At 37.5% G+C, this 27,742-nt stretch overlaps 1 protein-coding gene across 1 annotated transcript in view; it reads left to right on the top strand.

Moving 5' to 3' along the window:
- The first annotated feature begins 713 nt into the window (after positions 1-713).
- MEI4 (meiotic double-stranded break formation protein 4) overlaps positions 714-27,742 on the top strand; it is a 69,994-nt gene continuing 42,965 nt past the window's right edge. Inside the window, exons 1-3 of the mRNA XM_062488599.1 lie at positions 714-759; positions 9,841-10,089; positions 21,816-22,375. Coding sequence (XP_062344583.1) covers positions 714-759; positions 9,841-10,089; positions 21,816-22,375 — 855 coding nt within the window. The remainder of the gene's footprint in view (positions 760-9,840; positions 10,090-21,815; positions 22,376-27,742) is intronic.

A 27,742-nucleotide genomic window follows, 5' to 3' on the forward strand; every position in this document is an offset into this window, starting at 1 on the left:
TTACTGGTGAGCTTGGCTCACAGCATTTCCACTAAAAGGCAGCTTCTATTTCCAATGCAGTGTTAAAGAAATACTGTTCAGAAACGTCATGATCCCATTTTCTCTTAAGATATTGTGTTGGGTTTTGGCTGGTATAGTTAATTTTCTGCACAGTGGCTAGCACGGGGCTGTGTTTTCGGTAAGCAAAGTTTGAACAGGCTAAGGTTGATCAGTAAACACTTTGGAAGACCTTAATGCGATTCATAGCTAAAATAAAGTGTAAAAACATGGGGGGTGGTTTCGGTGACCCGGGTGACTGGGAGCTCTGCCACCTGGACCACGAGCCAGAGAGCCCGGACTCCAGGGCTGGGACAGGCAGGCCACGCTCGCTAAATCCTGCCCACAGCTCCGCTCCCTTCCTTCCCTGGCGGAAGCGCCAGGGGCCTCCCGATGTCCCTGCGGGGTTCCGTGCCTTTCCCATTCCTGCACCTTCCCGACTGAGGCGGGCCCGTGCAGCCAGCCGGCCTCCGCGCTTCCCTCTCATCCCAGCCCCGGCAGCGGGAAGCGAGGCCCGCGGGCTCGGCCGACTCCCGCAGGGAACAGCCGCGTTCGGCCCGGATAAACACGAGCAGGAGCGAAGGGCCGGCACCCAGCAGCCGCTCCCACCGCGCCGCGGGGCAGGGGCTCTGCCTGACCCCAGCGGGGCCGGAGAGGTCGCGTTCCGGCCCCGGGCCATGGAGCTGGGGCACGGGCCCTGCGGAGCGGCCGCCGCTGCTGCGGGTGGGTCGGAGCGAGGCTGTCAGGGCTTCCGGGAGGGAGGGAGGCCGGCGGGGGGCTCCGACGGGGGAGCACCGGCCCGGGACGTGCCCCCACCCCTCATGGCAAGCCCCGTGTCCCGGGGTGCGGGTCTGGGACCGCCCTCTGGTTCTCCTGCTTCCCCTGGAACAACCACCTGCTTCCCCTGGGACACCTGCCCCGTCTCCGTGCGGGAGTCCTTAACGTGGGCAGCCTCCGGTGATCAAAGAGTGGTTTCCTGAGGAAAGGTTGAGTTTATTAGGGCGGAAGCGGGAATCTTCTCATCAAAGTTGCTCTGTTTTGGTTATTAATAATGAAGGATATCAGCTATTAATTGTTTGTATCTATTTTTATAAGTCACAGTTCTGAAGTTTTCTCCTGTCCATTTCAACTAAGTCACAAGAAAAAAAACATTTGTGAAGTTTTGTTGGATGGATGCTGGGTTTCAATTGCTGTTCAATTCAAATGTTGTTAGTGCTCCTGTTAGAAAAAAAAGTTGTGTGAACATGCAGATACTAGAATATCAAAGAATTATCAAAGTTAGCAATATTTTTACCTGATTATTTCTGATGTCAGTGAATTGAAATTATAATTTTTCATCACTCTGACCTTAGGAATTCACATATTTTAGGGCTTAGTCATTTGCATTTCTCTCATTGACTGATGGAAGAAAGTAATGATTAATTTTGTATTATCACAGAATGGCCTGGAGTTCTAGGTCCTTAAAGATCATCCAGTTCCAACCCTCCTGCCATGGGCAGGGACACCTTCCACTGGACCAGGTTGCTCAAAATCCCATCTGTCCTGGTCTTACACAGTTTCAGGGATGGAGTTTAACCCCAGCTGACACCTAAATACCACACAGCCTTTTGTTCAGTCCCCCCACCCCAGTGGGGATAGTTGTAAAGAAAAGGTAAACCTAATGGGTTGAGATAAGAATAATGTAATAATTGAAATAAAATAATAGTGATAGTAAGTATGCTAATAATATGATTAATAAGAAGAATTATAGTAAGGAAAGGAAGAGAGAGTAACAGAACCCAAGAGAAACAAGTGATGAACATGGTTGCCTGATTACCAATGCCCAGCCCGTTTCTGAACAGAGATCCCAATATTCCTTTGGCCAGTTTGTGTCACCTGTCCTGGCCCTGCTCACCTCCCAGCTTTCAGTGCAGCTCCTCAGTAGCAGAGCATGTAGACATTATAAAGTCCTTTACTCAGGGTAAACACTACATAGCATCAGCAAAAACATCAGGATGTTACCAACATCATTCTCAGGCTAAATCCAAAACCCACAGCTTTGTAACAGCTACTGAGGAAATGTCCCAGCTAAAATCAAGACTTGCACCCACAACTTCTCCAGGAAATCTGTTCCAATCTGTGCATGTTTCATCACCCACACAGTAAAGAATTTTTTCCTAATATCTAATGTAAATCTGCCCTCTTTCAGTTTAAAATAATTCCTTCTTGTCTTGCTCTTGTAAAAGTCCCCCTCCAGCTTTCTTGTTATACCTTCACATGCTGAAAGCCACCCTGGAGCACTCTGTTCTCCAGAGTTAGCAACCTCAACTCTCTCAACCTGTGTTCAGAGGAGATGTGCTCCAACCTTCTGATCATCTTAATGACTTAGATGTTGTCTTAACTTGAAGAAATGAGTAATTGAGCCAAATTAAAGTGTAGGAAAGTACTTATCTATGGACTTGGCTGTGAAACCTTGCAAAGTCTCTTCAGTGGTTTGCCGTCTTTTACAATTTTCAGTGCTTCATTAATATTTAAACACTACATATGTAAATATGGTTATAGTTATGTTAGTATGTATTGTATATGTAAGGACTCATTTTTTATTGCATGCTGTAAGCTTTTTATGAATACTGGATTTCTGGCAGTATTCCCTCTTTTCCTTATCCTCTATAACAAACATTTCCTTTCTTCTGAACAATCTCGTCTTTCTTTCTGTCTATTAAATTTCTGTAAGAAGCCCAAAATCAAGGTTTTTAAAATGCAGTTGATGCATTCTGGAAGGTTACCTGAATGAATCAGTATCACTGAAAGATACTGATCTTGTAGATTAAAAAACTTGTGGAAACTGAACTGTTCAGGTAAAAGCTGAAAGTGTGAAACTGAAAAGGAAATTATGGTGATATTTTAGTCACTGTATTTTAACATGGGAAGAGGAGATATGCAAAATAGTCTTCATATAATCCTCCAGACTCTTGATTGCCTTTTTTTTTTGAACTCTGGTTTAAAATTCTGCATTCAGAAGGTCGTTTCAGTAGGTAAAACTGGGGAGATGAAGGGTGTTTTCTTCTTTTAACTTGGCTGTGTATAAAGGCTGTGATCGTTTTCCACAGTCCCTAATACCAACGGTAAATTTACTCTTCACGTAATTATTATTAGCATGTATGAAACTTTGTAAAAGAATTAGGGTCTGAATTTCATGGTTTCATAAATTTCTCACAAAGCTATAATGAAAAGTATATCCTCAGTTCCCAAACCAAACGGATTTATACCCAGCTGATTAAGTGGGCACAGTTCTGTTTTGGTAGTGGAAGAAATCTGCACTAACCTAAGAATAGATAAATTTACACCACAGACTTATACTTTAATTTCTGAACAGCAGGTTTTTGAGAATAAATTCCCTACTCTGGAAACACATTCGTGTCTTTAGTAGTCAGTAGTAAAGAGAAACATGATAATGGTACTGTCTGCCAGATTCATTATATAGTATTGTGAGTGACACATAAAAGAGGCCTGTTGGAGGAGAAAAAGGAGTGCAAAAGGAAGAACTCTCAGCTTGTAGGGAGAATATATACACAGTCTTAAACTACCATAAAACTCAGGCTCAAATTATTATTTTCAAAATATCATGTTGAAGAGTGAGGCAAAGAAAGTTTGAGAAGCCAAACTGATTTTTTATGCTCATATGATTCTGAGCGTACTTGATGTTCTCATGTCTTTAATTTGCACCTGTCTGCTGTCTTGTGCACTGTAATATGCTCACAAGGTTGTTCTCAAAAACTTTTTTCCATAACTTTTTGGGTGGATTTTTTTTGTTGTTATTTTGTTTTGTTGTGTTTTGTTTTGTTTTTTCCCCCAGAGATACTGAAAAGATCAGAGTTACAAACTTCTTTTAAGGGGTGCTGTCGTCAGCCTTGCAAAATATCTCTTGTTAGCTAGGTACCTTAAATAGGTCTCTGAAGGTCTCAGCTTTAGCTGCCTGTGGTGCACCAGCTCATCTCAGTGCAGTTGGCTGTCCACAGTACATGTGTGTGTATCTGGTGTAGTCATCTTAACACTCTTTGTAGTCCATGGGGGGAAACAAATGTTTCTGGGTCATGACTTCACTACAAAATGTACAAATGACTTGGCTTATTTTTAACATTAGAAATCTCTGTTTCTGCCCATTGATAATAAAAGAAGTCTAGGCAGCTAGCTCAGCTGTAGCCATCTAAACTGTAGGTTTCTGTAGTTAAGAGGAGATAAATCCTACGTCATAAATGTTACTGAAACCCCAAAGGATTATGCTTGTTTCTGTTCTTAAATTCTCTGAAATGGTTATAATTGAAGAACATCAGTAAGTTCTAAAATGTTTTTTTTTCAACTCCTTCATGTTACTTGGATTTGGAAAATTTATAAGATTTGATTTTAGAAGCTAAAATTATTTAAAAGTTAGAGATTGAAGAAACAAATCATGCTACATTTAAGTTTCCTTGTGCTTTTGACATATAGTATTTTAAATATTTATTGTTTTCAGTATTGTTTTACCATTTTGAGTCAGTTTGAAAAAAATATGCTGGAGTTAGTGTTAGGTTTGTTGTAGGAGAAGCAAGTTCTTCCCTCCCTGACTATGTCCACATTACATATCTTTGTTTATTATGAGTGTAGGTTGTTTAAAGATGACACTGTGGAGTAGCCTTGGTTTAATATACATTTTTACAATAAAAGCTGTTTAATTGGAGCACAAGGCATACTTCAGTTCATCTTGATTATGTAGCTGTCCCATTATTATTGTTTATTTTGTACACAATAACATTTTGCTAGGCATACCAATTAAATCAAGTTTATTTTATTGTTGCTTAATGTTGTGGCCGTGTGTGTCTGAGCTCAGCCCAGTTTTGCTAGAGCAATTGCAGCATTTTGTGCTACATCATAATGAGTCAATATCTTGGTTTCTATTGTATAAAGCAGATGAGGTTACAAAGATGTGGGTAATTTTTTCACCTTTATTTGCACTGTGTAATTGACAGACTAGTTAAAGAAAAAATCATGGCAACAAACAGTTTTTCCTTGAATGTTTCTACCTTTAAGGTACTCTTAAATTTGGAAGGAAAAGCTTTTTTTATATATATTTAGGGCTGTCTGAAGATTCTTAGCTCTGTAGTAGTGGTGAATAGCAATTTGTTTCTGTTGTGACAAATCCAGTTATTTTCAAATTAAAATGTCTCATTTGGAGAAAACCAAGCCCTGGAATGGCCTGGAAGTTGTATGAATTATGGTCTATTCTGTATCTTATGCTATTAATTTTTAAAATTATTTTTAAAATTCATATGATAGTGGTCTGAATAACAAATTAGTGTCCTGATGTATTCAATAAGGTTTTGTCTATGACATTTGCAGCAGTTTCCTCCATTATTAGCCATAAATTTTGTGGGCAAACTTGGAAATTACACCTAAGGTCTGTAATTCTTTGACATTAATGAATGTTGTGTTGAATTATTCCAAGTGAGTTTAGTTTTGGGTTTTGTTTGAGGTATCCTATAATTTTAAATCATAGCATAACTTTGCTACTTTCTCCCCATTTCTCTGTAACTTACCTGCTTCCAAGGTCAGTGAGAAAACTGTATGCACCATCAGAAGAGTAAATTATGTAAAATTTGCCCGTGAACATCCCTGAAAGACTTCTTAAAATCTCTAGAGCTGAGGATTCACCTTCTGCAAATGGCCAATTCTTTGAGTCATTAACCCCTTAGCATTTCAATCTTTCCATATGAGCTGCTGCATCAAATGCAGCTGCAAAACAGGGCTGGTAGGTTGGTGGATTACAGTAGTGCTTATGAATCAGATTTATCCTGGTTCTTTCTGTTATCCTGTTTCCTGCTTATATCAAAGGTCTTCAATGGATCTTGCACCACATCTCAGTTCCCCTTGTTTATGTTACACAAAGCTGTATGGGACACTTCATCACTTCTTTTGTAATTATTTCAGCAGGTGGATAATTGCTCAGCAGTCTTCCATGGCTAGCATCTCAGCAGGTCGGTGTGTTCTCAGTACCTTTTCTCTGCGTGGGAGCTGGAAACATGGAGTGTCATTCTTGTGTTGGAAATCTGTAGATTTAGCCCTGTTCAACAGTGTTGTTAACCCATGGTGTCCTCTGAGTGCTCTTCCAGTATCAGTTTGTGGATTGAAGGGTTTGCACAGGGAACCAGTCACCAGCTGGTATCTGTTGTTAGGGTGCTGAGCCCTGCTTCCAGCAGAGTTTACAAGAGACTGCTGGTTCTTTCCTTAAAACTGAGCAATCACAGGAATGGAGCTTTGGATAAATGTTGAACATTGCTCTTTATGTCAGACATATTTTGGCATTAGTAGCTAAAATTAGACTGGTGACTCCTTTCTGCTCTTGGTCGGGTACTATTCTCAATCAAGGAAAGTTTTTGGTTTGGTTCTAAAACTTTTTTCTGCTCAACCAGTGGTGTAATTTCTGTGCTGATAGGAGCAAAAAAAAAAAATTATTGATAAAACTCTGTAGCTGCCAATATGCTTTCAGTGGAATATATTTGGTGGTTCAGCACTTCCTGAGAGCAACAGATTGCTGTTCAATTTTTGCTAATGCATAGTTGGCCAGCATCCCCATATTTCTAATAGCGTCATCCGGTGTGTTATTTTCTAGAAGACTTACATACTAGTTTCTGAGAGACCAGTTCCTTTAGGGGAATGGTGAAAAACCTCAATCAACTCTTAGAACTTCTGATTTTCATAAACATAAACTTCTCTTTTTCTAATCAGAAAAAGAAATTAAGAGAGATGGTGACAGTGTCAGTAACAGAAAGCAAGTGAAAGAGCTGTATATTCTCCATGAAGTCTTTGAGAAATCCATTCTTTCTGGAAATGCTTGCAGGAATATTGCAATTTGTATTTAATTATCTGTTTTTAAACAAGAGATTTTGTTATTCAAACAGAATGATTTCTCCAAAAACTGCACTGTGTCTTGTTGCTAATAAGAACCAGCTATATTCTGTGATCTCTCCTGCTGTTGGGGTGTTTTCTAACAGCATGTTTACAAGTATTTTTTTCCAGAAAAGGAGTGATTTTATTTCATCCAGAGTAAGAATATCTCCTTAAACTCATGTTCATCCCTACTGTAGAAGTGAGCCTGTGTAAGATGTTGAGGGGGAAAAGGCCTCCCTCAAACTCCAGATTGCATTAATTCATTAATTAACTCTATGTCTAAGTGTTAAGGTGGAATGCTATTTAAGGTTCTCAAAGCAGAATTAGGTGATGGTTTACATTGTTTATGTAACTTACTAGGGATACATCTACTTTAGAAAATAGCATTTTGGAATGTTGTGGTTTAAAGAGCCTTTTAGTTATCTCCATTGTACTGTTACCTTGTGCACTAAAGTTTTTGTTATGCTTAAAACACAGTAGTCACTTTGCAAACAAAATGAAAAAGTGAGTCTCTTTATTTTGGCAATGGGTGGTCGAAAAATGCTACCAAAGTAGCATTTCACACTAGTAGCATAGTGGTAATGTGTCAGTGGTCAGACAGTAAAGTTTGTATTTTCTTTGTATGTCCTGTAAGGAGGAATAGAATACGATGAATAAGGTTTTGGTGGTGACTCTGATGATAAAAGGTACCTGTGCATTCATGAAATGCTGGAATAAATACCATTCCCTGGCCCATACTGGAATGTTGGTCATTTTGCAACTTCTGTGAATGCAATTTAAAGGAAAATACTGATATTGAAAAAGCATTAAAGTAAAAGCATGAAAGTAAAAAAAAAAAAAGCAGAAAGTTAGTATGTGTTTGTCCTTAAAAGGAAGATGAATCAGAAAACTTTGGCAGAGTAGTCTCTGGAGGTACCAAAATGTTAAACAAGCAGTGTAAGGCATTTTTGTGCCTGTCCTAATTTATTGTTCTGCTCTGCACAGGGACTTAGAAGAATGGAGCTTGACAGACACTGTTTGAGTAATATCTGGATGAAATTTCTATTGATGAGATAGTCTGGGAAGCACCTTTCAGATTCAAAGCCACATATTTTGGATACCTTACTGTTAACTGTTTAATCTTCTTTCAGTGTAGTTCTACATATTTAATTTTATTCACAGCTTTGAAGGAAGTTCAATTACTTGTGTGCTTTTTGTATTTGCAAACATTTCCTTTGATGTATAAGTCTTACACCAGTTAGCTGTCCCACAGAGGAGCTAATTCTTTAAGACTGAATCAACTTCTGCTTTTCACTGAAATTCTAGATATGAATTGAAAAGTTGTGTGAAATAGGTTTGCGTTATCAGAATTTTGCAAAAGTACCCTTTAATGCATAACTGCTTTAAGTAAGGGATATATATAGTATAGTTCATTTTCTAAAGGTTACTATTTAATTAGCTTTAAGAATGCACTGGTGGCTTAGATTAGGTGATTTTGCCCTGACACATGACAAGAATGGAGTGGAGAAAAGTAGCTGAAATTATAGTTGTAGGTAAATAGATACCAAAGAATTTTTGCACTCTTGTCCTTTATGTTCTGTACTATGTAAACTGCCTGCTGTGTCTGTATGGGCAGTGTGCAAGGAGTGCACAGGGAGTGTTTGTGCATTTCAGAACTATTTGAAACATGACATAAATACTTAAAGTGGTGCCTTCTGTAAGTGTCCCTGATGGATAAATGAATATATTTTGATTTATGACTTACTATCCAAAGTCTAGTAGAACCAGAGGAAAAAATCAGGTTATTGATAGCAGATGGTCTGGTGAAAGGATGAATAAAATACTAAATACGGAAATATCTTTTTCAAACTTGTGCTGTGACTATTTCAGAGCTGCTCAACACAATTTATTAGTGCTTAACCTGCAGTTTTGACGTATAACAAGAAAAAAAACAGCATTGTGAAAAAATCATAGATGACAAGGTCAGAGCAAAATTGTAGGAAGTGATTTTGTTTTTCTTAAATTATTATTTTGGGAATGATATTTTTTCAGTGAAAGAATACAACAGACAATGGAATGAAAATGATGTGGAATTAGGAAAAAAGTAATCTTGCTAATTAAATAGGCTAGTTAATATTAGTTGGTTTTAATTTTATTTTTTCCTTCTCTGCTTCTAGGCCCTCTGCTGTTGCACATGATGTAATAATCTATTTAAATATTTTGTTCCTCTGACTCTTATAGTTCCTTTTGCCCTATCCTCACTGTTTTTATCAAAGCTTATAAAACTGTCTTCTGCACTTACCTTACTAACCACTTGCATCACTTTGAAGCTGTCTGCTTAGCTTTCTACTGGCTTGAGGCTTCATGTAGACTTAAAACTTCAAGCACATCAAAACCAGGTGTCCAAAACTAGAGACAACCTCAAAGTTTTATCTTTTGAGCATTGTGACCTTTTGGTACACTTTCAAGAAATTATATGTATTATATTTAAGTTTAAATAATCCCAAATGAATTCCTCTGTCATGGGTTTAGAATTCTTTTTGGGGGGAGGAGGCATCCGGGTGGTTTTTGTGAGGTTAGTATTTTTACTTTTTTCATCCTTGTTTTAGTGGAGATAACATTTGCAATGAAAATTTTGCTAGGATAATCCTATTTGCAGTGCTTACTATTTCTACAGTTATTCTCAAACACTGGCTGCATTTTATTTTTATAGCTGAGTGGAACTCATGCATTATCTGTTCCCACGTTGCACACAGATTCTTGTATTTCTGTTCTCCTTGATGATTTAGGAATGCACTAGAAATTAAAGAATTGGTCTCACTGTTGAACAGTTTTCAAAGCCAAGAAAATATTGTGCATAATTTCCTTAAAGGAGTCATAGTGAAGTAACCTTTTTGTTCTCTGTTTTTTTTAATGCAATAGAAATCAAAGGTGGAAGAGAAAATCACATTTGGTATTTGAAAATATCAAAACTAGCATTGGCTTTTGCAATTATCCACTCAAAACCACCAGGGAAGAGTTCCAAAGAATACACAGAGTACCTTGCCAAAACTGTATCCAAACAAGATTTTGGATGTAAATGGAAGGTGGAAGTGCTGGAAGCTGAAGTTCTTCGATTACGCCAGGAACTTCTTTTGAACAGGATCTCTCCAAGATTCTGCTTGGTAAATAGTAAGTTACTCAAATAATTTCTGGCTATGTTGCAATAGCAAGGAACCAAACAACTTTCATATTGCCTGTACCATCTTGTACCTATGTGAGAGTCTTCAGTGGACAGTTTTTTCTTTTTTCCTAAGTTCTGAGGTAGGGGAACACTTAATTAATTTGTAATGGGTTTGTGCTTGAGAATTTGATGCTTATGCAGAATTTATATGTTTAACCTTCAGAATCAATATGTATTATACAAAATTGCAGACAAAAATTGTTCAATATACAGTGTTACTGTCTAACCTTGAAAATACTGTTTTGTAAGAACTAGTTTGTTTTTGCATTTGGATCATGTCTTAAATTCATATTGCATATTTTTTAACCACCCTACAGATTTTAAAATCAGAATTTAAGCCTAAAGTGTTGGAAGCACTAGTCCCTAATATGTGTAACAGGAAGATAGGACAGACAAGGGACTGTATATCTGCTGTTTCTGAGAGTGTATTGAGACTGTGGACACTGTAAATGTTTTTACAGCATATGATAAATATATTGTGAGTCTGATATTATTAGATTCAAGAAAGCTTTTAGTCAAAGATTTTTTTAAAAAATGGTCTCAGACAGGACTGTTTATCTGACTTGTGCATGTGTAGTAAGTCATGCTCAGTTCAAGATACTTGGTGGCACTGTGTGAGCTTGGAAATCAGGCAGTGGAGGATTTCTGCAGGCTCTGGAGAGATACTTTGCTGGGAGATGAAGGTCAAAACACTCTGGGCTGACAGAGAGAGAAAGTTCTCTGTTGAGGGGATCTTCAAAATCAAGATGTATAGCTAATTGCTTTATGACTTGAGATTTTTAGAAGGTTCCCTGGTGGAAAACTTGATGAGGCTTTACCATGCTGCTTTTGTACTGAAACAGTAGCATCTTTATTGCTGTGCCTAAAGATTTCTTATTTGTAGCGTTGACTGATAGAGGGGTCATTAGACTTCAGCTAGAAGCTCTAATAGTTTATGTATTTAATTAGTATAATAGACCTGTCTCTCCAGAGAAGTGATTTAATGACTATTCTTACTTTGTTATTGTCTGTGTGTCTACTTTCTGCAACCTATTGCAAACATGACATTTAAAACTAAAAGTAACTTTTAAGATGTAATTTCCAGCAGGTGTCTTATGTTCTGAAGAACTGGCCGCATCTTATCAGGAGAAATTTATAAACATCTAATGTCTGGAGAGGATATTCTAATTGTGGGTTAAGCAGAATACAAAAAACACTACCAATTAGCAAAACATAGCAAACAAAATCAATTCACTTGCAACTTCTGTGTTCTAAGACTAATTTTTGAAAGATTCTCTAAACTTTAAATTTATTTGTGAGATAGGCAGAGAAAACTGTCCCTGGCAGATAACACCACTTGCAAAGGATGCTAATTTTTATTACCCTAGTCACACTGAAGTTTGTTTACAGTCTTAAAATGTGATAAATGTTTTCTAATTTTAGGTGTCTTACACCTACATTGTTTCTGCTGAGTGTGCATTCATGATTACGGTTCCATTGGAGACAAATGGGTCACTTGCTTTTGTTTAAAGAAAGATTGTGTCTGGTCCCTGATGGAGTATCTGTTGGTGAGATGTACACACTCCTTGGGATATCAAGTTGGTGATGTATATTAATAGTAGAACATCTGTGGCTGACATGTATGGGAAGATGTTTGTAGAAGCAAGGCCTACCTGAAACAGGGGCCACTACACCACTGACATGTTCTGCCCCAAGACAAAAAAACACCTTTCTTGTGTGTTGTGCCACTTTTGAGGTTTTTCAAGCCCGTGGAGAATAGAAGCTAAAGGGTGGCTCCTGATGAGATACAAAGGCACAAGGAGGTTGAATCTAAGTTAGGAGAAAAAGAGGTAATAAGTGGTGTTTCATCCTTTCAAGTGAAACTACTATAGATCGATCAAGCCATGTCATGGTTTCCCAGGTTTACCACCTAATATCACACCAGAGCTATGCCACTTAGGGCTGAGAATGATAACTAGGATTGCTCTTAGCACCAAGTAATCTGTAGGTATTATGGATCCATTTCCTCTTCCACTCATTTCTCCAGCCTCATTTCTGGAGTTGGTGTTCTGCTTAAAATAATGCAGCCTCTTAAACATATTTCAAACCCCTAGCATTTCTGTGGCTTTCTGCTGTTTTAATTAACAACTCTTTAGATACAGGAATATCCAGGTTTCACAAAATCCGCCACCAGAAAATCTCACGCAGTAAGGATAAAATCACGTTTGTTCCTGCTGGTGCATCTTGAGAACTGAAGAGTTTGATTCCTTCAGCCAAGCTTCACTTTGCAGCTGTATCTTCTCTGCTTTGCATCCTGAATGTGAGAGCTTTCTTCTCCTACCTGCTGTTTGCAATAATAGTAGTAGGTCTTTCAGAGACTTCAGGAATTATTTGAAAGTGCCCATGGAGTTTTATTTCTCTGATGTGAGAAATTTGTGAATTCTTTGAAGCTGTGGTACCTGTTTTCCCCCCTCTACATACAGTTGAACACAGTACAGATGTACAAATACATGAAGGATAAAGAACAGAGAATCCATTTTTAAAAGAAGTGGTACCTAAATTTCTTTGTCCCATCTGAATAGTTCTTTGTCCTCGGAGACACTAAAAAAGTTGTGGGTTCTTTGTTAGGGGGAGAAGCATGCTTTGCTGGAGGCAAACTGCTTGGTGCTATGAGTTCTTAGAGATTTATGTGTTTTTTATGAAAGTGCAGGGGTGAGTATTCACTGACTGTGCTGTGTCTGGAAGTTCCTTACTTGACTTACTGTTCAGTTGGCTTTCTGAATACAAGGACTCTATTCCTTGGTGATGCTTTTGGCTGTATGTCAATCACATGTGGAGGAGGAGAAGCAAATCTTTTTGCAATTATCTGTTGTTTTTCACCTTGACAGTATTGTCCTGACAACTAAGCCCATGGGTAGGAAAAAAGTCAAATTTCATGTTAAATCAAAGTTTCATGCCTTTCTTTGATTCAGATTAAAATTTCACAGAAAGGAGGTTAGAAACTTCTTGGTGTTATTCTAAGAATAAGATTTTATAGTATTTGAGCATTCTGTTGTCACTTGGCTTTGGAGCAACAAGAAAAGAGAAAGGGTCTTAACAAAGCATTGATGAATTGATAAGTTCATGGATTGAAGCACCTATCCTCTAAGACAAATTCCTTCATTCTTATCAGTTCATAAAATCAATGATCATATTGTTTCTTGGCAGGCTGTGTTAAAGAGCTCTGAAAAGCCTGCAGCTGTTACTCCAGCCCAAGAAGGCATAAATGCAGTATTCTATGCTTTTTTTGCCAAGCATGTATTTTAGGAATGACAATTTAGAGGATAGATGTTTATTACCTTGGTTGCTTCCAGCTGATACTCTTGAAGGTTCCAAATCGATTATCCAGGGTATATGTTTAGCAAAACTTGTTTCGAGTATGTGTTCCCTCTTCCTTAGCTTCTCCTTCAAACTTGGTTCAAGTTATTCCATTCTTTATGCAGTGTAGGAATTTACTGAACTGCTTGCTCCTCTAATTAAAATAAAAACCAGATTCTCTCCACCCTGTAGCTTCTTAGAATTAGGTTACTCTTCCTTTTGTAGATAATTTACAGTAGAACTTCTTCTGCCATGATGTGGAGGTCCCTTCTGTTTTTAGCCTCCACAGTAGCACATGTGGAGGCTACAGCATGTAGCCACCCTACCACAGTGTGTCTGTGTGTGTAGGGGAATGCTGACCTCTGAGTCACAATGTGATTAACCTGAATGTCTGATTTTTAACTGTATCCTGGAGCTGTGTTTCAACTTTCATGATACTGTCTCTTAAATTCTGTTCCCTTTGTCAAAGAAGCAACTTGTATCTCTTTTGGGAGTAACACCCAGAGAAAAAAAATTTTTTTTTTAATCTCCTGCTTCACTCCTTGACTTGGTGTGTTTCTTGAGGCATTTAGTTGTACAAATGGAAAAAGGGAACAACTTCATTTGTAGATTAATATGAGTGAAGACACTTCAGTCTCATTTCTTCTTACTGGAACCTTATAGAACTGGAACCAGCCATTTCAACAGCGAAAGTAAAACTGATAATAAGTATTACTTAGCTACAGTTTACCAGCAACTTTGCTTTAGGCCACAGAATTCAGCCTTCTCTTCCCTTTCCACTTCCCTCTAAGTCATGGCTTGGGAATTTCTTGTTCAGAAGGGAGAGGCAGAAACTCTGGGTGCTCATCTTATACCCCAGGATTTCCTTAGTAGGCAAAGACAGGATCAGATAAGTCCTGCTTTGATGATGGCAGATGGTCACTCAAAATATTTTCTGAATAATTGGATTTCTAACTTCTGAAAGGGCAAAGCTCTCCATCATGACTTAAATAATATAGCTTGTGATGTTTCCTCTGTCTCTTTACATTAAAAGGAGTGGTGAGAGAACATAATTGATAATAGATTTTTTTAAGCTCATTTTCAAAGAAAAAACAATCAGATTAATTCAGAAACGTCAGACCAAAACCTGAAAATTTCCTCAGTGGGTATGTTATCTGCAGCCTCATAAAGGAGTCTTCCTTGCTGGTGAGGATAACAGCAGTCCACATCTTACTGAATAATAATGATACAAACACATTCATCTATTAGGGGAAATTATCTCTCTCCCCAGAAGCTAGATGAAATAGTGTGAAATGTTTACATGTTGTAAACAGCACTTAGCAACAATTTTAGTTCCTATGACATGGTAGTAAGGTAGAGGACTACAGACCAAAATTTCCAAGTTATCATGGTATGTTTAAGGAAAAGCTGTTTTTTCAGGTTGGTGTGTTTAAATGAGCTGCTGTTACAGATTGCTGTGTCCTGTCATCACTTCCCCCCCACTTGTATTTGGAAGGAGTACAAAGGCACAACAACTGCAGAGGAACTGTCAGCCTCTGAGGGCCATCTTTTATTTCTTTCTTTTTCTATCTTCTTTTTTCTAAGGTCAGAGAATTCTCCACTGGGCAGCAGTCAACTCTTAATTTGATGTTGCCATGGAAAACAGTTCTGATTTTTTTCAGGTGCTTAGGGATGTGATGTTTCTGCATAAAGACATTCTACCTCCTTACCTCCTGCCTCCCTATCCTCCCAAATAAAAATAGGTGTCTTTCTCTCCATACAGATCCATAAGGGCAACCCAGTGTGTCATCTCAGCATTTTTTTCTCTAAGGCATAGGGGTGCCAGACAAACAGTAATTTGGAAATGTCATTTGACATCTTAAGTGTACTGGTGTACTCCCATGCATCTACCAGTGGTAATAATGCAAGTAGACAGCATGGCAAGGAATGTCTCACAACCTAAGAAGTATTTTATGTTTTTATGAGGACAACAGAGAAATGAGAGCAGATCTGTGAGATGGCAAAAATGAAGTTAAATTGTGTTTAGCACAGATTTACAGGAATATGGCTCTTGGAATATGATGATGAGATAAATCTGTTCTGCATAATTGTATTGACACAATGGGGAACTTTATGAAAGCTGAGGCCTTTTCAGGATAATTAAATAAGTTAATTTGCAATCTGTAAAAAGCACCAGCTGGAGTGTAATGATTTATTGAAATCTCAGAATACTGCTCCTTCCATGGATAACAGGTCTGTTTTGGTTGTGGAAACTTTCTCCCTTTGAAAGCAGGTGCAGCCAGTCTTATCCGATGGCATTGCTACAGCTGTTCTGTGCACATGCTTGGGGCAAAGGACCCAAGAAGTATCCTTTTCTTTCCAGATTTCTGTGTGAAGAACCCATTCAGAGAGAAAACCATCCCAAATTTCCCAGCAAGAGAAAGGGCTTATTATTTTATTGATTTGTTTTAAGATGTATAGTGATTATTAGGAATAAGGTTTATAAAAGCAAGTGGGATTCATAATTTAGTGTAGAGTAATTTCTTTTCTTCTGACTAACAGAATGATAGTTTTGGGGAAAACTGAATGTATATGGTAAACACAGGTTACCAAGCATGGCCATGGCAATTAGGATCCTCTTGCCTGTAAGTCTGCTGTGGGAAGCTAAGGATCAGTCAGTTTTTTCCCTGGAAATATAGAATCACAGAATGGTTGAGGTTGTTATACCTGGAAGGGCTGATCTGGAACAGAGACTAGACAGATCCAAAGGAATAAAGTAGGTATTTAGTAAAAGGATACACTTTGGGCAGTGCAAGAGCCCAGCTGGGGCTACACCCAAATCAAATCCAAGATGGATCCAGTTATGAGTCTTTACACTTTTATAAGTTTTGGTTCATCTACATGTTGGGGTCAATTATCCAACCACAGCCCCAGGCTATGAAGTCTCAGCCGCCCTGGTTTGCCCCCTTTCCCTCAGCATTGTTTAAGCCTTTTGGATACCAGTTGTCCTTGATTCTCTAGCTAGAAAGGAATCATTTTGTCTAAAGAGAACTCGCTGTGAAGAGAACTCACTAACACCTAATACGAAGTTTCAGAGTTACACACTAAGCAGCAGAGATTCTTAGAAATACAAAAGCTAAAATGCAAGGCAACTGGAAACAAATGTGACCATGGGAATTAGGATCCTTTTAAGTCAGGCTGTAAGTGTGCTGTGGGAAGCTAATAATCAGTCAGTATTTCCCTGGAAATACAGAATCACAGAATGGTGAAGGTTGGAAGGGAGTACTGAAGATATCTTGTCCAAGCCTCTAAGTCGAGCATGGTCATTTAGACCAGTTGTGCAGGACCATGTCCAGACATTTTTTTAAGTATGTCTGATGATGGAGATCTCACAACCCTTTTGGGCAACATTAATCCAACACAAACTTAGAATCTTGTTCCTCAAGCAGATCTTTCTTTGCATGCTTCTGGATATATAAAGACAGAAAAGCCAAGCATTTATATCATGTTGTATTCAAGAAAAGTGATGTTTTTAGGAAGGCATACTTTAACCAACTTCTTAAGGAGTCCCCCTTGTTCTAGCCTTCATCTCACTAAGTTGCATCCAGATCATTGCAAGTCTTCATTTGCTAGTATTTCCTGTCTCTTGGCAAAGCTCAGCTCGTTTCACAATGCAGAGCATTTTTAATAAGACATAATGCTTACAGTTTTGTACTACCAGTTAAGTCAGGTCGTCTTTAGAGATAACATTGATCCATTTAGTATTTTGAGATATCTCCTGTCTGGCTTAGAATTCAAATTTCAGTCATGTCATTGAGATGGTCAGTATTGCAAAGCTTGTCAGATCTTTTGTTGTCAGAGCTGCTTGATGAGCATTAACTGACCCAAATCTGTATGTTTGTCACCTGATTATTTATCCTTTCATATCTCTACGGCAAGTTTGCTTTATTTGACTCAAGCTACAGAAGATTTGTGCTGTTATCTACAGAGATCCCTTAAAAATGAATGTTTATATCCTCAAAATCCTTCTCAGTTCTTACTGAATTCTAAACATTTAGGTGCTTTAAGCAAAATCCCTAACAAATTGAAGTATATGCTTCTAAGCTTTTAGAGAATTTAAATCCTAACATTGAACGACTTGAGAATTTGACATACTCAGTCCTATATTAATTTCTGTGAAATTATCCCTAAATGGGATAAAATGTCAGAATGCACCTTTAGCATTAAAAAGCATGAAAAAGCACCTTGCATTTAAACAAAGGACCTTTCTTTTCCAAGCCAGTTATGAAAAATCCCCCATGGAGATGCAGAAGCAAAGTGTGGGATACAAGGCTTCTAAGACTTCTTATTTAGAGAATTCTAATAATATTCTATAATACTATTTTGGACTTATTATTATGGAATAATGAAAATAGAAGTTTGGCTTAGTTCCAGGTCAGGATAATAATGGGGTGCTAAACACATAAGAATTCATGAAGAGGGAAGAGTTGTTTTTTCCTCAACCAGTCGGCTTGGTTAGTAGTGAAAATAGCAGAATAGACACAGAGTTATGCATTAAAAAAAAAGGCAAAGAAAATGTATGGGTTTTTAAATAAGAGAATAAAGTTGATTCATTGTTCATGGGAAGTGCACTTCAAACAAACTGATCAATGAAAATTAAATGAAGAATAACAGAGCCCTGAAAAATGTAGATGTGGACATAATTTCATTTATGTTTTCATTTCCTTTTAGAGGTTATTGACTGAACAACTGCTTGGAAAGCAGAATGCCATATCATCAAAGAGGTTTCTATGAATGTCTCATTTTTGGTTGTCTCTTGTTTTTTCTATTAGAAGTAGAACTGAGAGTATCAGTTGGTACTGAGTTTTAAGAGAACTTTGCATGTCTGATGTCAGTGGTTTTGATTTTCAAGTGATAATCTGTGTCTACTCATGAAATGAGAGAATATAAGCAATGTCTAATCCTTGAAACAGAAGTCATTTTTTCTTTGCAGAATTCAGATAATGTCTTCACTTTGCTTCTCACCTCTGCCACCTTAAAGTCTGTTTTCTGTTCTGCAGTCCCTGTTGGTGGTGGAACTGCAGAACTTCAGGTTAAGTTTTTTAAAAGACTTGAAAATCATTTTACCATTTCACAGTAATTTCATCAGTTGAGGACCCTTCTTCCAGTGTTTAAATTTAGAACTACATGTAGCATTTGGCGTTTCTCATTCAAATGTTCTCAGGTCTAAGACAGCCACCAGCAGAAGAAAGCATCTTCCACAACCCCAGCTCCTACTACATGCATGTCATACAAGCTGTCTCTTTTACCCTGCATTGGGTAGTGAGAGAATGAATGTGGGAGATGGGATTGACTTTGATGGTTTTTAGAGCTCTGTTTCCTTAGGACTAGATGAAGACTCCCTATTCTCTAATCATGGGGCTGGTTGGCATCTCACTGCCCTGATGAAAGCCTCTCATTTTTCTTTACTGGCTACAGCAGTATGCACATCTGAGTTCTAGTGCCTGCACACCTTGCTGACACACTGTTCAGTTTGTAAGTCACTCCCTCATCCCTTGAGTGACTTCTGAGTTTTAGGCCATACTCTTTCTGCAATACTGGATGTGAGTAGAGTGATGTGAGTTCTTCAGCCTTTGCTCCCCAAGGCTCTTTGTGGGACCACATCTTGCTTTGTCTGGGGCTCAGGATCTTGCATTGGTTTTCAGCTCAGGATCTAAATTTAGTAAGGAGCTAAAGTCCTAAATAGGAATGAAGAATTTAAATATTTCCTAAATTTGATGTGAAAAATTTAAGGAGACTGTAAAATTGTTCATGACCAGATATTTCATTACTTATGGTGTTGTAAAATTTATCATAACTTTATCACACACACTAAATTTTCGTATTTCTTGTTCCAATACACTTGTAGTCAAATATTCTCAAAATTAGTATTTAAAGTTTTTTGTTAGTATGAGGCAGGCTTGATGCCATTGCTTTTATTTTTCTTTTTTTTTTTGTACTTGATAACTACATGGTGTGAACATCAAGGCTGTTTTCTCATTTGAATAGTAGGTAAGTACAAAGTGCTGAGTTTAGCTTCTTTCAACAAATAAATTATAAGCTATTTCTAGACATTTAGAGGGAAATAATGAGTATTCCTGGTGCATTGCTATTTTTTTTTTTTTTACCACATAACTGTGACCTACTCCTCAAATTACTGGAACATGTAAACGGCTTAACAGTTTTAAGCATTTTGTATTACTCATTTAGCTGGAAATACATTTATATTGGGCACTTACTGTAACAGGGTTTTCTAGAAGCTCATCAAGGAGCCGGTGTTTGATATTGCAGTGGATAGGAACCTAACCATAAATGCAACACTGTCTCCTAGTAGAAGGAGTGTTTCATTGAATACCCTACCTGTTTCATTTGGGAACATCTTAAGTTTGGTTTCTGTGGATATTATACTGCGGTACTATTCTTCCCTTTTTCTTCTCTTTTCTTCTTTATTTCCCTTTTTTTTTTTTTTTTTACTTTCAGAAGAGAGTGAGCAAACGTATATATGGGTTTTTTGCACATAGTTCTTGCTTTTCTTCTTCTTCTGACTTCTGAAACATGAAGTCCTCATGAGCAATTTTCATGTTGTCCCATGGGATTAAGAATAGGAACAAAATAACCACATAGTGGAACTCACAGTAGATTGATTCCCTGGGAGGGCTTACTTTCCTTAAATGCCACCAAAAACAGCTTTCAATTTTTTTCTTCTGAAATGTGTTTTGCTCAAAACCCTAGGGAGAGAAGTCATGAAAGATGGATGCCTGTTCTTGTTTGTCAGACCATGAGAAGTGTGCTTTGTTTCTTTGCTTGCTTTCTACGTGTGGGTATGCAGGGCATTTGGAAACTGTTAATCTATAAAATGCTAGGCTCACCTTAAATGTCCAGCTTTTCCTACCTCCTGGAAATGGCAGTTGATTTCCTCACAGTTAGCCCTTTCATTTTGAATCCATTGGTACCAGTACTGTGAAATTTTAAATGTGTCTGGATGTTAAAGACGTGAAACTCAACAATTAATAAATAAACTATGCTTCCAGTTTTGATCTCAGTAATAGTTCTTTCATTGGTACTGGTATGTTTTCAGAGACTGAATTAATGGTCAGAATTTAGTTTGAAATGGTGAATTTAATGAAGTCCTTATTAAAATTTTTGAGTAGTGTTTTATTAACGTACAGAATACTTACTGTAGGTTGCTGCTCAGGGATAGTTTCTGTGTCAAAAATGCTTTTTTAAACTTGCTATGAAATCTAACATTTATTTCCTGTGATGCCAAACCATCTATAATTTGTTTTAATTAATTTAGGAATACAAAGGCAGAGGAGTATGGTACTTCATTGGATCCCTGTGGAAAAAATGAGAGGTATAGGCAGATTTTCCAAGAGTGAGAGCAGAAGCAGTTTGTGACTCTGCCCCAGTAAGCTGGGCTGAGCCAGGTGTTGGTTAGATGGGGTTCCAGCCTTGCCTCATGGCACTGAGATGTTTATGTGTGTTGGTCTTCCACTTCACTTCTCTGGCTTGTTTTGACTCTGATCTTTCAGCATAGGTAGCATGTAGAACAGGTGTCTTTTGTCACCTAGAGCTGAGTTTATGTCGAGAGGCATTGCCTTAAATGTGTGAAATGGGGTGAAAGAGATTCTACAGTAGCACATGAAAGTAATTTATTGGTGTGAATGTACTGCATACCTCTTGTAATGTAGTTTGTGTGTCTTTGAAGGATATGGTATGAGATAGGTGATGACTGAAGAAGCTTTTGATTTTTAATGTTTCTCTTTGTTAAATAATGAAAAAATCAAACCTAATGTTCTGTTCAACTTTGACTGCTGTTAGAATTTCTTACCTGACTGGGGAGAGAGAGAGTGCACATAAAGAAGAATATTTTATTTGATGCAGTTATAGTAACAGACTTTCACTGCCTTTTAAAATTCGTCTGAGATTTTGAGAATAAAAGCAGTGAAAATGTTTGGAGGAACAGAAATTTCCATGCATTTTCTTCCCTGGAAATTAATGGGAATATAGATATTCATATAAATTATTTGTTTTATATCTACTTATATATGGGAAAACTTAAAATTTCTGACAGTTAAACTCAAAATTACTGTTCATGTTGCTGTGAGCATAAAACATCTTGTTTACAAGACATTAACTTCTGAAATTGTTGACTTTAAATGCATCTTCTTCCACAGCTAAATTCTAGTAATGGGAAGTTCTTGGGAGCCAACATGTATTACATGGTTTTTGCATGGAAGCAGAAAGGAGAAAGTATATATGGCACAACAAGTATGTATTTAAGCATTGCACAAATACAATTTTCATGTTTGCATTTCAGGAAAACAGGATGCCTCTGCTGAAACTCTTCTGGGTCAGGAATCTGTAAACCCTACAAATTACTCAAGCCAGCTAGAAGATTCTGGATATGATGTCTGTAATGACTCTGCATTTGATTCTTTAGGCATAGCTTCAGATTTTCACCAATCTGAGCATAATGTCAACACTTCTAAACATTGGTTAGAAAGAGTTCCCCCACTGAATCTTTTCCATACTAGCAAGGAGCAATCTCTGACTGCTCCAGTGCATTTTTTGCAATGTTTGCTTGAAATAAGAAAACTGTCAGAAGGAGGAATTCTTCAAGCAGACTTCTCAGAGCTTGACAATGATTCTTTCACCATATGCAATTCAGTGTCTCAGTTGCTTGATGGACTGACTGTTTTTTACAACAGTCCTGAATTTCCATATCCAAGTTTCCTCACTGAAGGAGTTTGTGTTTTGATCAGTTTAATAACTGACACTAAATTATCTGATTATGTTTTGAAGAAGTGTTTCAAGAAGATGGAAGAATTTAAGAAAAATCTAATTCAAATTGTTTTAAGAAATAGGAGTGTCAATAGGGTAAGTTTAAAGCATTTTTCTTTTTTCATATCCCACTTCCATATACTGTAATACTCTCCTGACTTTATGTGCTTTTAAAATACCAGTATGTCATATATTTTGAAGAGTACTACTCAAGAGATTTTTCTGGTTGTTCTTTTCTGCAATATGGATAATAAATGCTCTGAAGCACTTGAAAAAATTCTTGCTCATGCATGCAAGAAGTTCTAGCCTATTCCCAGGTACAGGAGTTTTAAATAACTGATAAAATGCAGTTTAAAGCAACTTGATAGAAAATATGAGGGAAAAACACATTATTTTACTTGCTATATGGAGATATACTCTAGATATTCATTCATATTTAATGAATTTTTATTCTTTCTTGAGCATCTAAATAAAATGTTTTGTTTCAGATATCCATAATTCTCTAGCTACCTGCAAATTTGTATTTTAAAAATACATAATCAAATGAGTGAAGAGTTTAAAAATTATGTCCCCATCACAAACAACAAATAGGACTGAATTGCATTTTGTATTCATCAGTGTGTCTTGTACCATGTATCATCTTGTAAATTTCCTCATTTAACTGAAATATCCCTCGTCTGTCTTCACAAGATGCCCTAAAGGGAATTAATTTTATGGCCTGTCTTAGGATTTTTGGTTTTCATTCTGGCCTTTAGAGTTTAGAGACAGGATGGTGGTATTTTTTGACACTTAGATGTACCAATTTAGTGTCCCCATGTAGGGTAACTATGCTACTATTGGAGCAAATGAAATGAAATTGTTATTCCTGTAATCCTTGGAGCCTAAAGAATGCTTACTGGGTAACTACATCCCTATTTTAGAATAAATTCTAAAGTTGCCTCACTCAAAATGAGAGCCTGGACATCTGGTATGCCTGTGGATGGATGTACCTATTTGTCTTAATTTAAAATTAATCCAACTCACTGTGTATTGAGTGTTTACCCCAGAACATGAACATCAAACAAGTATTATTACCAAATTAATAGGGCATTGGGTAAAAAGGATGTGCCTGTATTTTTTTTTTTGGTTTGGAAGCATTCAGACTGAAGTCACTCCAGGACTAGAATCTTGTGTTTCTAATACCAGAAACATTTACACTTTAGCATGGTGCAAGACTTGGTTTTTAATTAGAGGTGTCTCTTGGTTTTGAAAGGATGTGACCATACCTTCCATTTGTATGGCATCAGGAATGGAGTTGTACAGGTGTGACTCCTTTTATGTGTACGTGTGTGATCACTGCATACAAAGAAGTATGAACATTCCTTCATTAAGGACTCCTTTATAATTGATGATGTCTAGTGTTTCCACTGTTTCCCATCCTCTTCCTGAATGGGAATTCAGTAAATAATTGAAGTGTGGAAGAGCAATCCAGAGATTATCTGGAGATGGGTTTTCTGTTGACTGGAGGAATCTCGCAAAAGAGGTGTCACATCTTAAGTGGGAGAAAGTACTCCAATGGGTCTGGGATGTTTCAGGTCTGCAAAGTATTTTTATGAATCATTCAGGAGAGGTGGAGTACATCCACATAATTTGAAAGTGGCATATTTTGTCTAAATAACTTCACTAAAACAGATGGCTTTTTATGAGATGTGTTGCATCTTGCTTCCACTAAAATATTGACTTAAGAGTCATTACTACTGGCAGCCATTACTTCAATTGAACAAATTAGAAAAGTTTAAAAATTGTATAAATTACTAAGGGATAATCTTGGAGGTTTCCAGATTACAGATTTGGTTTTCTTTAAGCTAAATTGAAAATAGAAATAAACATGTAGCATTCAGAATTAGTAGTGTAAATAGTATAACTAATTCTTCATGTGTTGTGTACCACACATAAAGTGCTCCCAGTGTATAAAGCGTTGTCAGGAACACTTTATACAGGTGGTGATTCAAATATCAAGATAAAGTTTTAAATAAAAATTACCATTACTTACAAGGCTATCTTCTGGAAAGAGTCACAAACTGTATGAATTTCAGTTGCAGGAAAATGCTTAAATCCCTCCAGCATAAAAATATTAAGAATTTTGTTGTATCTAACCTTATTGTGAAAAAGCATTTGTATGGACAGCCATGCAGCAATGTAGTATTTGACAAAGGTTTTCCCTTTACCATCCTCATAGTTAAAACTGTCAGGAATTTTCAAGAAGGACAAAGAGCTGTGAGAAACACCTTCAAAAAGCTCACAGAGAGATGTGGCTGTGGATTACACTTAATTAACTAATTACATCTTCAAAAGTAATCTCAGTGTTTTTCAGAGAAAGTTAAATAACTTTAAATAATCTTTGAGAATTGGAGAAAGAATCATTATCTCTAGCTTAGATGTAAAGAAAGAAAAACAGCAGCAGAATTACTTGCTGTAATTGTAGAGTCCTATTGTTTGAAATGTTTCTAATTATAAAGCATTGGAAGTGGTAAGAACTAGCAAAGTTGTGTACTCAGAATTTTTTTCCTGGATTCAGCTGCCTAAAGTTGTTTGCTTTGGATACAGTCTGACCTGAAGCTCCAAATTGACATAGGTTTCAAAAGGAAAAAAAAAATAAGTCTGTCAATGTGACAGAAAATAAAAGGTAATTTTTAATAAAAAATTATTTATCAAAAAGATAAAAATAGCCTCTTGAATTTTCCTTTTTAAAATTTTCTCCTTTCCCTTCATGTTTGGAGAGCAGCTCAGAAATATGCACATAGTTGTTAGGCACACAATCTTTTGGAATAAACCTTCTGGAAAGTCACATCTGCTTAGGGTGAAGTGTGAATGTTCAGAGGTTCAACCATGTGTGCAAGGCCTGACTTTGCGCCTTCTGCTGGAATGGTTTTGCATCTCTCTATGGCTGCCACAGAAAAGCTTGTGTGGATCCTGTGTCTAACTGCGATAGATGAGTTGTTGCTTTCATGCAGCAAAATCTGTGACAGTCACTGCTGATCTGTGGAGCAAGCACTTTGTTCATCACCAATTTTTGAGTCCTCAGCACTGAGACCTTTGGTTTGTAGGGGTGTGTATTGCCTTTCAGTTTGCAAATTACTCATTTGTGTTGAGTCACTCCACTGACGTACTCTGCTATGTCAGCAGAACCACTGTATTTATGTAGGTTCCTTGCAAGTTCTGCTTTCAAGCAGACCAACGTATACTATAAAACTCTGTGAGATTATATTCAGTTGGCAAAGCCACTGGCTCTGGCTTTCAAATGGACTCTACTACCTGACAAAACATGGGGAAACATTTCACATGGAAAACTCTGGTAGGAGTTATGGTTTGTAATTACAGCCCCGGTGGAGTAGAAACTTCGTAAAGGAAGCACTGGAACACTGCTTTTTGCTTAATCTACCTGTTTGATTTGACAAGGTCTGTCTTCATCCACCTCCACAGAGACACAGCAAATGTACGTTTCTACTGCTCCTAGTTGCCTCAGTCAGTGGCACTGGGATGTGCCTATTCTTTGACATTTGTGTCTATTGTCCAGAATGTATTTGAACAGGGGGTCATTTCTCCTATATCAGAAAAATACAACAGTTGGAGGCACTGGCGATTCCCAACGCCCTGTGCTGTTCAGGGTAGTGTATGTGTTTTGCATTTCTGGTGAATGTTTTGGACAGCTCATGGGCTCATGTCAGTAGAGCACTTCAGAGAAGACATACTGGAGCTTGCCTGGAAGCCTCCTGTGGTGAATCTGGCTGGCTCTAGGTTCATAATATATGGAGTTAGCTTTAAAAGTCAAATCTGTCTAACAGAAATTAAGATGCTTTATATGTGTCATATTTGTATCTCTTGTCTATACAGCTGTGTGAAACTGTGTGAAAAGCGTTACTGTGAGGGAGTCCAGAGTCTCATTTATTACTTTGGAGACAGAAGAAAAATAGGTTTATCCTTAGCCTCTTTCAGTGCCGTTCAGTTGTGTTCAAAGCTGTCATGGCCAAGGACATCACAGGGTGCTGCATTACATGGGATTTCTGTGGTGTGATCCTTAGTGGTGTCACACCAGTTTGTTAGCACTGTGGACAGTTCAGTTCACTGGCTGTACTTCTTTTAGGTGTTGTTGATACTGTAATTCAGAGTCTGGCTAACATATCCATAGCGGGCCAAAAGATCCTGGACTTCACCCTGGCTGTTTTAGAGATTTGTTGCTGTTTCTTGGACCTCATGTTTTAAAGAGTTAACCAAAACACAAAGACACTACTTTTGGAATTCAAACACTGAGCTGTGTTGGACTCCTGTTCAACAAATACCTCATGTCTCTGGCCCCTCTTGCTCATAGTCTCTTTCAAACAAGACCTAGAAAGAAGAGAGATATATTTCAGTGGTCTGTTGTTGTTTGCTTCTTCTCATGCTGTGTTTAAAACATCAATACTGACTTTGAAGATGGTGATAAGTTATGAATTACCACTCCAGTCAAACCACAAGCACACACACAAAAAAAAAAGTTATGTGATTACTTCATTTTTGTTAACCTTTCTCTTTTTCTGAAATTGGCTACCTTTAGGGTATGTTGTTTTGATGTTACTAGCATTAACAGCATCTGGAGGGACACTGAGACATTAACATAGTTTTAGGAACTTCTCTTGCCTGTTTGGGAGTCTACTGCCCATTTTAATTTTCCTCTCGTGTTTAATCTGAAAGCCCTTATGTAAAATTTTTGCCAGAGCTCAAACTACTTCCATTGATAATATTTAAGAGAAAAGCAAATGCAGGAATTCTGAGTATTAGTTTAATGCCTTTACTGGGTATTTATGTGAGAAAGAATTCACAATTCTTCATGAAAATACCAAGTTGAAAAATAATATATTGAAAAGCAGAAAGTGAAATGCTTAAATCTCAGTGGCAATTGTATAATGAGATGTATATGTGTGCTTGTGCAGTTAAAACAGCACACATTCATGAGAATCGTGGTTTTGGAACTTTTCTTCTCTAGGATACAATTTGTATGATTCATTAATAACTGAATTTTCCTGGAAGGGAGTAATCATAAACTTACTCTGATACTTGAATACATGCTACAGTATGCATTTAATACATACTGCAGCTAGTTGTGGGTGACAATAAATTTCCCCAAGTGTGTATAGGTTTGCAGTATCTTTTGTCAGCCACAGCCAAGACAGGACTTAACTCATCAGTTTGCAAGAGTCTTTCCTGCTTAGGGACAAATAAGATTTAAAAATAGTTATTCATGTGGTTTTCAAGTGAAAAACAACCAGGCTTCAGTTTTCCTAATTAATTGAGTCCTAAGGGAAGTACTATGGGTACATTTTCATCAGCCAAAAGATTTTGCTTTTATAGGAGAAGAACACTTCATTTGTATGAATATTAAAACATGTTGCCTGGATTTTGAGGTCTAGTAGGAGTCAATGTTTGAATCTCTTGATTATTGAATTA

Source organism: Cinclus cinclus, chromosome 3, assembly GCF_963662255.1.
Source record: "Cinclus cinclus chromosome 3, bCinCin1.1, whole genome shotgun sequence".
Taxonomy (NCBI): Eukaryota; Metazoa; Chordata; class Aves; order Passeriformes; family Cinclidae; genus Cinclus; species Cinclus cinclus.